Genomic DNA, 12,456 nt, shown 5'->3' with positions numbered 1-12,456 from the left:
TCAACATCTTTTTTCCTCTTCTTAACAATATAAATGCCTGAGAACACTTTAACTCTGATATTTTACCATTTGATTTCTAGGGTATTTTCTTTTTTGCTATAGTATTTTAGTTTTATCTACTTGTTACTCTTTTTAATTCTCACAAAATAGAAAATTTATTATTGCTTTATATGTTAATAGTTTGTTTAGATTATCTACAAATTTACTTTTTTTGACTATTCTGTCTTTTCTAATGTTTAATATAATACATTTTCTTAATTTATTTTCATGCTAAATTTAATATAATAAAATGACTTAAAGAATCAAAACAAGATTGTTTCTGAAACCATCAATATCTTGCCACTTTCATATCCCCTTCTCTAGAAGGCAACTCTTTTAACTCTTTCAATTCATCTTTTTACCATTGACTTCTGAATTTTAAATTAACATGCTAATATTACTAGTTCTTGATGTTTTCTACTGTAGGCATAATCAGTTAACTTCTCATTGTGAAAGATGAGGATTTATCTCTTTGTTAGTTTTCTTTCCTTCTATCTTCCTACCTTCACTACTCCGTGAAAGATTCCAACACCATAATCCTCCCCAAATAATCAGATTTTAATTGTATTTAGATTGGTGCTCAGGGTTTACCTCATTGTAACCACTGAAACTTATTTACACCTGAACCACATAGTATACTATCATTATTTTTATTTTCCAGAACAACATTTTCACACAAAGTTAACACTTGTTTTCTATTTGTTCATTTTGTTTTCTGTGTGTTTATTGCTAAATCTAATATTTTTTATTTCTATACATTTTCTCTCATTCTAACATACTAGATAGCATTAGTGATTAGTGATGTAAGGAATCTTTCATGTACTTATCACTACTAATCATTAGAGAAATGCAAATCAAAACCACAATGAGACATTGCTTCACACATAATATAATGGCTACTATTAATAAAAGAGAAAACAGAAAATTTCAACTGTCAGCTAGATCGTGAAAAAATAGGACACCTTGTGCTCTGTTGGTGGGAATGTAAAATGGTGCAGGTGCTATGGAAAACAGTATGGTGGGTCTTCAAAAAATTAAAAAGAGAATTACTGTATGATTTAGCCATTCCACTTCTGGGTATATTCCCAAAAGATCTGAAAGTAGAGTCTTGAAGAGATACTTGCATATTATGTACATAGTAGCATTATTCAGAATAAACTGGAAATAACCCAGTGTCTCTTGAGAAATGGTGGATCAACAAAATGTGGTACATACGTATGATGAAGTTTCACCAAGCTTTAAAAAGAAAGAAAATTCTGACTCACGCTACAGCATGAATGAAGCTTGAGGACATTATGCTGTGCAAAATGAATCAATTACAAAAGACAAATACTGTGTAATTTCACTTATTTGAGGTACCTAGAGTAGTCAAAACCAGAAAGTAGAATGGTGGTTATTAGGGGCTTGGAGGAGGAAGGAATGTTGAGTAATTGTTTAATTTTTTCAATGTTTTAGTTTTGAATATTTAAGAAACTCTGGAGAAATGATAGTGCTTATGGTTGCTAAACAATATGAATATATTTCATGTCACAGAACTATACACTTAAAAATGGTTAAGATGGTAAATTTGATGTTGTGTATTTTACCATAATTAGAACAATATTTTTGTTAGTTCAAGATGCACATTAAAATATTACAGATTGAATGAGGAAGCTTGGGTGGATTCAAACAAAAAAGATTGGCAAAATGTTGAAAACTGCTGCAGATGAGTGACAAGTACATGGATTTCATGCTCTTCTACTTTTATGACTGTTGAAAGTCCCATGATAATTTATTTTTTTTAAATAGAACTTATGTAATGGTTAATTTTATGTGTCAACTTTACTGAGCTATGAGATGCCCACATACCAGGTAAAATATTATTTCTAAGTGTGTCTGTGAGTATGTTTCTGAAATGGATTAGCATTGGAATTGGTAGACTGAGTAGAGAAGATTACTCTCATCAATGTGGGTGGGCATCATCTAATCAGCTGGCTTGAATAGAACAAAAGGCAAGGAAGGGAAAATTTGCTCTGAGCTGGACACTTATTTCTTGCCCTCATACATTGGCACTCCTGATTCTCGGACTTTCAGACTTAGATTCAGTTATACCACCAGCTTAACAGCTTTCCTGGTTTTCCAGAATGCAGATAGAAGACTGTGAGACTTCTTGGTTTCCAAAATTGAGTGAGCCAATTACTATAATAAAAATATATCTATACCTTATTGGTTTTGCTTTTCTGGAGACTCCGGACTAATACAACATACTAGATATTCTATTTGTATCATCTTCTTGAGGAAATAGCTCTCACAGCCTGTCGCCTGCTCAAACAGACTGGGTACTCCCTGTGTCTGCTGCATAGCTATCATCCTGGAAGTTTCCGTTTGCCTTTATACTCCTGCATGAGTTTGCCAGGACTGCCAAAACATAATACCTTTTGTCTGTGTTCACACATTCCTGATCTCTCTCTCTCTTTTTATAAGGACACTAGACATTTTGGATTAGACCCTCACCCTTATAACCTCATTTAACCATCATTACCTCCTTCGAGACCCTATCTCCAAATCCAGTCACTTAGGGGGTTAGAGCTTTAATATATAAATTTTGAGGGGCCACAATTTAGTCGATATCTAATAGGGTTTGACTGTGTCCCCACCCAAATCTCATCTTGAACTCTAGTTCCCATAATCCCCACGTGTCATGGGAGGGACCTGGTGGGAGGTAATTGAAACACAGGGATGGTTACCTCCATGCTGTTCTCATGATAATGAGTGAGTTCATCTACCTTCACTCTGCACTTCTCCTTGATGCTGTCATGTGAAGAAGGGCATGTTTGCTTCCCCTTCTGCCATGATTGTGAATTTACTGAAGCCTCCCCAGCCCTGAGGGATTGTGAGTCAATTAAACCTCTTTCCTTTATAAATTACCCAGTCTCAGGTATATCTTTATTAGCAACATGAGAACAGAGTAATACAATATCACTGTGATTTTCTTTGTCAATTTCTTCTCCTGAATTTCTTTTTTCCTGGATCCTAGATCTTTATCTTTCTTGATTACGTCATTGTTTTAGTAAAATTTATCCTCCAGTAATATCCAAAGAGAGGAAATTTTTGAGAGCTCCTATATCTGAAAATATCTTTTTCCCATTCTCACACTTAATGGTTTCATGGCTGAATTGTGGTTACAAATATTGAGGAGTAATTTCCCCTCTCCAGGACCAAGTTTGAATCAAGCTAATTTTTTTGTTCTCTCTTTCTGCAGGTTGGGTTTGTCTCCAGTTTTTTTTTTTGCACAGGATATGAAGTCCTTGCATACCAGCTTTTTGTGACCATCTCTATTTATACTTTTCATCTTTGATGCATCTTAGACTTTGTCTCCTTTCTCCCTTGTTCCACAAGCCGTTAAAATGAAAGCTCGGATGGTCTGAACTTAGCAGACACTCCCAGTACAAAAGCCTGCATCGCTACTCACTTATGCCTCGGAATTACCCCTCCCCTTTTGTTTTTGGGTCACCTAACCTCCTGCTAGAGTAACAATGCATTAAAAAGTGTATTTCCTATATGTAATACAACAATCATAATTGTTTGGAGGATGGCTCTGAGTATGCAGTCCACCTGGAAACAGTAGTCTTATTCATCATAAAGGACATCATGCTTTTAGAATGTGGGCATAATTGCAACAGGAGAAAATTTCTAATGGACAAATGAGTTATTAATATCATTCATATAGTAAGATTTACATGAGAAGTACTAACAAATATTGGCCTTTAAATGATTTTTATCCAATTTCAGTTATAATTGTTAGTTATCAATTTGAATATTAGTTTTTTGTAGAAACAATGTTGTTTAGTTCTGCTTGGTCTAGCTAGTACTTGCGGAGAATGAGCGACTCCACCGCAGTACGTGTTCCTGCTAAGTGACACTGACCTGTTAAAATTGTCAAAACTTGTTTTAGTATGTTAGTTGCACTGCTTTCCAATTGTATAAATTATGTTTTGCACTTCTTAGTCTTGATAAATGAAGTAGTTTGGTCATCAGTTGACTTTTTCTTCATCATTCTGTGTAATTATTACTAAGAGCAGCATGGTCCAATGGCAGAATCTTAGACTTCTAAGATCTGAATACAAATCTTAGCACTGTTACTTACTAACGGTGTGATCTTATTCAAGTTACTTGTAAATGATGTGGTGAAGCCAGCTTGTGTTGGCTCACAAGAGCCTATTGAGTTTGTGTGAGCTGATTCTTTAACACAGACTTTATTAAAAATTACTTATATAAGCTTATAGGTAAATAATGTATATCAAAAACAAAGTAAATCCTTAAAGTCATTACTTAACTAATTACCAAATTTCACTGTTTTCTATGGCCTTGAGGTAATTTAGATCTCTTGTATCTGAATAGGAGAAACACTGTAATATGGTGTGCTGCTACCGCTCGTCTTTTCCCAGCTCTGCCTTCACTAATATCACGGTTGCATAAGTTGGCTGATGCTAGAAGTCATTATTTGATTTATTGTTTGCTAGTTGTCTAGACCTTAGAAAGTGATAGGAAACATGTTAATAATACGGATTCAACTTAAAAGTGTGTCATGTCTGTGGCTGTGGTGTTGTGAGTAGCACCAAAAATTGAGGAGACAGTTGCCAGTGTTTGAAAACTGTTACCTGATTCAACAAAGAAGTAGCTCATGTCAGTGGTAAAAAGTGAAGTTCTGGTACATCTTTTGTCTTCTTTTCCTTCTACCTGTGAATATAAGGAAAAATATTAACCAAAAGTCATATGATAACTACACGCATTTGTCAAATTACAACTGTAGGTTGGCTACTGATATGGTTTGGCTCTATGGTGCCCCCCACCCTTCCCCAAATCACATCTTGAATTGTAATCCCCATGTGTTGAGGGAAGGTCCTGTAATCCCCACACATCAAGGGAGGGAGGTGATTGGATCATGGGGGTGGTTTCTCCCATTGTTCTCATGATAGTGAATGAGTTCTCATGAAATCTGATGGGTTTATAAGTGTTTGAAAGGAAGCGCTCCTCCTTCACTACTTCTCTCTTTTTTGCCACCTTGTGAAGACAGTACCTGCTTCCTCTTCCCCGATGATTGTAAATTTCCTGAGACCTCCCCAGCCATGCAGAACTGTGAATCAATTAAACCTCCTTTGTTTATAAATTACCCAGTCTCAGGTAGTATCTTTATAGCAGTGTGAGAACAGACTAATACAGCTACCAATATGACTTTGGCAAAAATCTAAAAGAGCATCCTATGAGAATCAGTTGGTTATATGGAGTTCACAGAAAAGGGCATTGCATAGTTTATTATTTGTAAATTGTGTATTATACATACTTTATATCAGCAAAATTGATGATAAACATATATACATATACGTCTATACTTATTTTTTAACATGTAGCCAGTTAAATGTATACCAATACACCATTGCTTAGGCTGAGATTAAGCTTTTTCATTTATTAAATCAATCATTCAAACCTATGAGCATCATACTTCAAAAATTTTAGTTTTGTGTTTGTTCCTATTTCATTCTATGAATACCACTCTTCTTTTATCCCCATTCCTCTAAGCCCCATATGTAGACATAACTTGAGAGTCATTGGAATGTGTAACACTGTTTGCTTCTATAATTACGTGGCTCCAAAGTAAAATACTTTTGAATATTCATAGCTTTTTTTTGTATAGATATTTAGTATTCTACCTCGATATCAATGACCACTTTTGCTTTTGTCAGAGCTCCTTCTTTTAGCAGCCTCTTCTGTATCCTCATGGTGCCGTCCATGACTTCTTATCACTCCTGCTGTCCTGAGGTTGGAACTGGAGAATATACCTAATCCTTTTAGATCTGTGCACAAAATATGAGTATGTAGATGCTCAATGAGGTGATTGTCTTCATCTATTTTACTCTAGCTGTGACCTCTTTTCTTACATAATAATTATAAGATATTATATATTAGGCTTATAAAAATGGATTGCGAAAAATGTAATAAACAGCCCCTCATATACCTTCTACCTTGTTTAATGAGTGAAACATAAGAGATGCATTTGAAGGCCCTGTAGACCCCTCCCTGGTTCCACTTCCTTCTGTTTTCCTCAAAGGTAATCACTCACCTGAACTGATCATTCCCAGGCATGTGATATTTCTACCTCACATGTATATGCTCAGAACATACGTGGATTGTTATACATATTTTTAAATATATAAAATATGATAAACATACTGGATATGTTCTTTTATTAAATTAATGGACTTTATATTTTAGATCAGTTGTAGGCTTACAGGAAAATTGAGCAGAAGGAGACCTCCTCTGACTCCAGCCCACATTTGGATAAATGCCCTTCCCTGGTTTCTGAAAAAGAAAGGGCATTTACGTTGGCTGTTATGTAAATTCCCCAAAACATAAGACACAGCATAGTTCACTCTGGTATCCCCTGGACTTGGTATCCTGTTTGACACATAACATTTGTTGAATCAAGGGCAGTATGAATAAATGAATTTCAGATAGCAATATCATATAAACAATGGTGGAAACCAGGGCTCCCTCCCCTCCAGAGATGGACTGGACCAGCACAGCCTCCATTGTCAGAGAATAGGAGAATAGGGTTTAAATGTCAAGGGCCACACATAAAGTCCCAAGATCCTGTCATGCATAAGGACAAGGTGTGTCAGTCATGACCGGGGGGGAATGTTTGCAAGGAGGAGATGTTTTCAACTCAGATATTCATAAGCCAGGGCCTGCCTCTGTTTACCAGCTGGGAGATCTTCAGATAATGAACCATGAAAGCCTGGTATGCAGCGGCGCTATGCAATAATTTTTCATTTGCCACCAGTCAGCTTCAGGGATCAAGGACAGCTAAACACATAACCCGCTCATGCATGTTATTTTAAAGGCATATTTTAAAGTTATAAATATGGTACATTGAGTTAATGAGGTATGTTCTTTTGGTGACAAATATTTACATTCCACATATGTCTCTTGATGTCAAGAGTGTAACTGTTTCATTTTCTTCTTTTTCTCAGGAGGCTGGGATGCAGATGGAAAAGGCCCTTGTGTCTGGGACACATTTACTCATCAGGGAGGAGAGAGAGTTTTCAAGAACCAGACTGGCGATGTAGCTTGTGGCAGCTACACTCTGTGGGAGGAAGATTTGAAATGTATCAAACAGCTTGGATTGACTCATTACCGCTTCTCTCTTTCCTGGTCACGTCTGTTACCTGATGGGACGACAGGTTTCATCAACCAGAAAGGCAAGTGTTTCTTAAAAATAGAAGGTTGCAGCTTTAATTCAAGGTTATTGCTGCAGTCTGGCATAATTAATCCAGTATGCTATTCTGCAATGTAGCTTTCAAATTGCAAGTTTTTAGAGTGATTATGGGATAAATTTTTTGAAATGGGTTTGCATTAGTTTTCACAGTAATATTTTGGTTTTCTTTGACTCTTGAGATCTTTTCTGGGGATGGTGAGTGGGAGGGAGGTTAGAATAAGTGTTTTATTATGTAACATGAGTGTTAATCTGAAGGTAAATTTAAAAAATTTGTATTAAACTATTTTCAGTTGTGTAACCCTGTGATGAGTTATGAAAAGTTCTGAAGAACTTGAGATGATTCTAAGCACTTCAATTAGGGCTGAATTAGTGGAGCTAATTAACTAGCATGGGGTTAACACCAAAGCCCCTGGGGTTCACTTACTGAAGATTAAGTCAAGCTACATCACTTACTATCTATATAAACATCTCTTGGGCATCTCTCAGTGCCTCAGTTTCCCCATGAATAGAAAAGAATGCTGTAATAGTGACTAATTCAGAGTTGTTGGAAGGTTAAATGAAATAATCTTTGTAAAGTGCTTAACACAGTAGCTAACATTTCAAAAGCATTTAGTAAGTGTTAGCTATTCTTCTTGTTATGCCTTGTAAGTAAAAGGACCAGCCATTGCTCTACTGAATGCCTGTTATTTATGAGATATTTTCACCCATTTTCTTTAATTCTTACCAACAGTAGGGAAGGCATAGTGATCATATTTTACAGAGGTGTATGTCCAAATCCACATATTTGGCAAATGGCCAATCTGTTATTTAAACCTAAGGTCTAGCTAGCTCTTTCTACAAAACATGGTTGGAAAACTGTGACCTGAAGGTCAAGTGTGGCCTGTCACCTATTTTTGTAAATAAAGTTTGATTGAAACATAGCCACGCCTGTTCATTATGCATCATCTACGTTTACTTTTCCACTTCAATGGCAGAACTGAGTAGTTAGAGCAGAGACCATATGGCCTGCAAAGCCTCAAATATTTGCTATCTGGTCCTTTACAGGAAAAGTTTGCCAACCCTTGCAATACAACATATGGTTTCTTAATGAAGACACTTTATTACTACTTTGTCTTAGAAAAGATTTTACACTGTCCATAGGGCTGGGACTAGGTGAAGCAATGGGGTGCCTAGGGCGTAAAATTTAAGGAGAGCCTCTTTAATTAAAGGAGAAGCCTCACTTGCATGACCTAAGAGAACACCTGCTTGCCTCGCCATACTTCCCACCCCAAGAACCTTCATTAATACAAAGGCATTATTCATGAGTAACTTATGTGATTCCCTATATAGAACAACCCTTGATGACAATTCCTAGATGGGCTTGTGCACTTGAAAAGAAAAGCTCATTTTATTTAAGGTGGGATAATCTTCACATCATGAAATAGAATTACAACTCATAAACTCACATGTAGTATCAGCCTTAGAGCAGCGTCCCCAAAATAGGGACAGTTTAGGATCAGCAGGCTCATTCCCTGATTCTAAAGACATTGGCCCATGACCAGTTGCTGCTAATTAGATGTCTACTTTCTTGCCATCTCTGACTAGTTTTATTTTTTATGTTGAATGGAAGGTAATTTGTTGTTCAGTTTAAAAGTGAACTTATTATCTTCAATCTTCCTAATCCAACATCTGTATTCTCCCTTCTTTCTGGAACCACCATACTCCAAAGTCTAAAAAACAAAAGTAACCTTTGAATCCTTTCTTGTCTTTTCTTCCTCCATCTAATGGGTTGCTGAATATGGTGCATTCTAATTATGACTTTTTAATTTATCTTCTAATCCCTCTTTTTGCCTCTGCCCTGGTTTAGGTATTTATCATTCTTACAAGGACTTTTTGATATATCCTTGATGAATCTATCTGTTTTCACCTTGTGTCTGTCCTTTACTTTCTATAAGATGCCATCATAACAATTTCCTAAAGCTTGACCCAAATCATATTGGTTTGGATCATCTCCTGCTGAAAATGAAGCAAGATGCGTGGTGGCTCATGCCTGTAATCCCAGCATTTTGGAAGGCTGAAGCAGGCAGATCACCTGAGGTTGGGAGTTCGAGACCAGCCTGACCAACATGGAGAAACCCCATCTCTATTAAAAATACAAAATTAGCTGAGTGTGGTGGTGCATGCCTGTAATCCCAGCAACTTGGGTGGCTGAGGCAGGAGAATCGCTTGAACCCAGAAGATGGAGGTTGCCGTGAGCCAAGATCGTACCATTGCACTCCAGCCTGGGCAACAAGAGTGAAATTTGGTCTCAGATAATAAATAGTCACCCAAAGCCTGAATATACAGTCCGAAACAATATAAACTCCAAAAACTTTGCACTTTTGGAGGTGATTACCCCATGTGTATGATCATGCAATATCCCAAACACACATTGGCACAGGTCTATAATCTTTTATCTGTAAGTATAAGTAACCCACTACTTATTAAACATACCATGCAGTTTTCCACCTTGTAGGAATTTGTTTAAGCTTTTTATTCTGCCTAGAATAGGCTTTCATTAACCCCAACTATACCTGCTGAAGGCCTGTCCTGCTGTTCAGGGCTAGCACAATTGCCCTCGTCTTTATAGTATTTCTCTATTCTAAGCCAGAAAAAAAAATCTCTCTTTTTTTTTTATTCTCATGACACTTTACAAAGCTCTTAAGATATTTCTCACATTCTTCATTGTTAACTGTTACTATATCCCATGTTAGACTATGGGTGCCTTAAGTTTAATTCAATTCAACCAAAGTGTGCTGAATGTCTATCGTGTCAGGGACTGTGCTAAGTCCTCATGACATTCACATTAGAGAATCCCTGGAATTGTTTACATTGTAATGGGTAGATAATTCTGCCTTGTTACCCTTGTAATCTAGTCCAGCACCATCCATGGAAGGGATTCAGTAAAAATTATTTAATTCAATTGAATTAGGTCAATAACAATCATAAAAATAACTCTAAGGGTAGTAATGCTTGCCTTTCATTGAGCATATAATATACAGAGCTCACCATGCAAACATTGCACATATTTTTGTTAATTTAATGTTCATAACAGTCATATGAATGAGGGGCATCTCTAAACAGAAGGAATAATGCTAATATGGGAAATAAGGTTAGGCATAAATTTGCCAAGATGACAAATTTAGTTAGGTTCAACCTAGGCTTGTCTGACATAAAAAATCTTGCATCTAGTCTAGAGCTCAGACAGTCTGGCCAAACCACTTGAATTCTCTGTGCTACAGTTTCCCTGTTGGTTAAATGAAGTGGAGGCCTCATGGTACGAAAACTCCTTGCACTCATTCTAGGAGTTTGGAGTTTTTACTGAGCTTCCATTTGGATGGTAAACACCACCACCAACAACAAAAACCAAAAACCCACCAACTTGTAGTATTGGCCCACAATGCCATATCTGAAGTTCTAAAATCAAAAGGCTCTTATTACTAAATCTTTCTAAAATTAAATTGGCAGCAAAAGCTAACTTGAATTGTTGTGAATATTTATTCTGTTTGGTGAGAATATTTATTTTACTACAGACATATTAGGAGATACTGACTCAGATTCACTGAGAGCGTTAATATATGGTATATGCTCTGTGTTTCCTTTCTAAAACATTCTGAACTCATATGCCCCTAAGATTTTCAGACACAAGATTATGTACCTGTACCAATATGTCGACATATTAAGCTTTGAAAACCAACTTGAGATACTCAGAAGTTCATAGAGACACACTGTAGATCAGCAATCCAAGAGCAAGGAAACCGAAACCACTGGAGAGTGGGGGTGGTGGTACTGAAGTCATGGAAACCACCTGAATATTGTGGAGAAATTGCTCGTGCAGATCTCACGTGGGGATCACATGCCCGTAGCACTGAGATTTTTGTGTTTGGCCCTAGCTTTGGTAAAACCATGGCTGATTAATATTACAGACTTTGCTTTGAACAAGAGGGCACTGGAGGTGCACCAGGAGGTGGAATTTCAATAAGCAGTTGTTCATTCTTGTGCAGTGATCTGTTGAAGCAGTTGGAATGGTTTTAACTTGGAAAGGCCATCTCTTTTTTCCCATTTAAATATTTTCTCAAAAAGCATGCAAAGAATTAGAAAATCTCTGTCACTGTTCTTCCCAAGGAACCCCCTTTTTGTGTTTGACTATCCATTTCAATACTTGATTAAAGGACATTTGGAAACTTGTAAAATTCTGTGTCCCCAAACTAGAAGAATGTTTTTATGAAGTGGAATTGTTACAGACTGTCTCTTTCAAATGTCAGTTTTTCAAGGTTTAACAAGAAAAGATTGGGTTGGCAACTGAAATCACATATTCCTGTATTTCTCAACTATTCAAGTACATGTTATGTCTGCCACAAATGTAAATTTCAGGTGATTAGTGGGAAGCCCAAGTATGGAAATAAAAAAAAAGGGGAATATTTATGCAGAATTTAGTGCTCACTTTAAGATTTAAAATATGAGTTCTCTTAGCAGGAATGGTTTAAATAAATTAACAAAACAAGCATTAATATTGTATTCTATTTTGGGCACTATAATAGACTGAAAATGGCCCTCTAAAGGTGTTCATGTTCTGATTCTTAGGAATTGTGAGTATATTAGCTTGCATGGTAAAACAAACTTTACAGATGTGATTAAGGGAAGGATTTTGAGAGAAGGAGATTGTCCTGGACTATCTGTGTGGTCCCAGTATAATTACATGGGTCCTTAAAAGAGAAAGGTAGAAAGATCAGAGTCAGAGAGAAGAGGTAAAAGAGATAATGATTAAAGCAGAGGTCAAAGAGAAGAGGTGAGGATGAAGATGGGAGAAGAAGCCATGAGGGAAGGAATGCACGAGGCCTCTATTGCCTGGAAAAGTAAAAAGATAGATTCCACCTGAGAGCCTCCAGAAGGAATGTAACCTTGCTGACATCTTGACTTTAGCCCAATAAGCACTGTTTTGGACCTCTGGCCCCCAGAACTGTAACATAATGCATTTGTCTTGGTCCTGCCACTAAGTTTCTGGTAATTTGTTTTAGCAGCAATAGGAAACTAATACAGGCAGTGTGGCAAGAGAACACAGGAGCAATTAAATTAATTGATGGGAGGTGGAGAATCACGAGGTCAGGAGATCAAGACCCTCCTGGCCAACATGGTGAAACCCC

General features: G+C 36.8%; 1 protein-coding gene across 1 annotated transcript in view; it reads left to right on the top strand.

Moving 5' to 3' along the window:
• The window catches only part of LOC116456886 (cytosolic beta-glucosidase), a 133,784-nt gene that overhangs the window by 34,823 nt on the left and 86,505 nt on the right, over positions 1-12,456 (top strand). The window contains exon 2 of the mRNA XM_032135745.2: positions 7,050-7,277. Coding sequence (XP_031991636.1) covers positions 7,050-7,277 — 228 coding nt within the window. The remainder of the gene's footprint in view (positions 1-7,049; positions 7,278-12,456) is intronic.

The sequence above is a fragment of the Hylobates moloch genome, unplaced genomic scaffold, assembly GCF_009828535.3.
Source record: "Hylobates moloch isolate HMO894 unplaced genomic scaffold, HMol_V3 SCAFFOLD_17, whole genome shotgun sequence".
Classification (NCBI taxonomy): Eukaryota; Metazoa; Chordata; class Mammalia; order Primates; family Hylobatidae; genus Hylobates; species Hylobates moloch.
The sequence above is the reverse complement of the archived record's forward strand: the minus strand, read 5'-3'. Positions and strand labels throughout refer to the sequence as shown.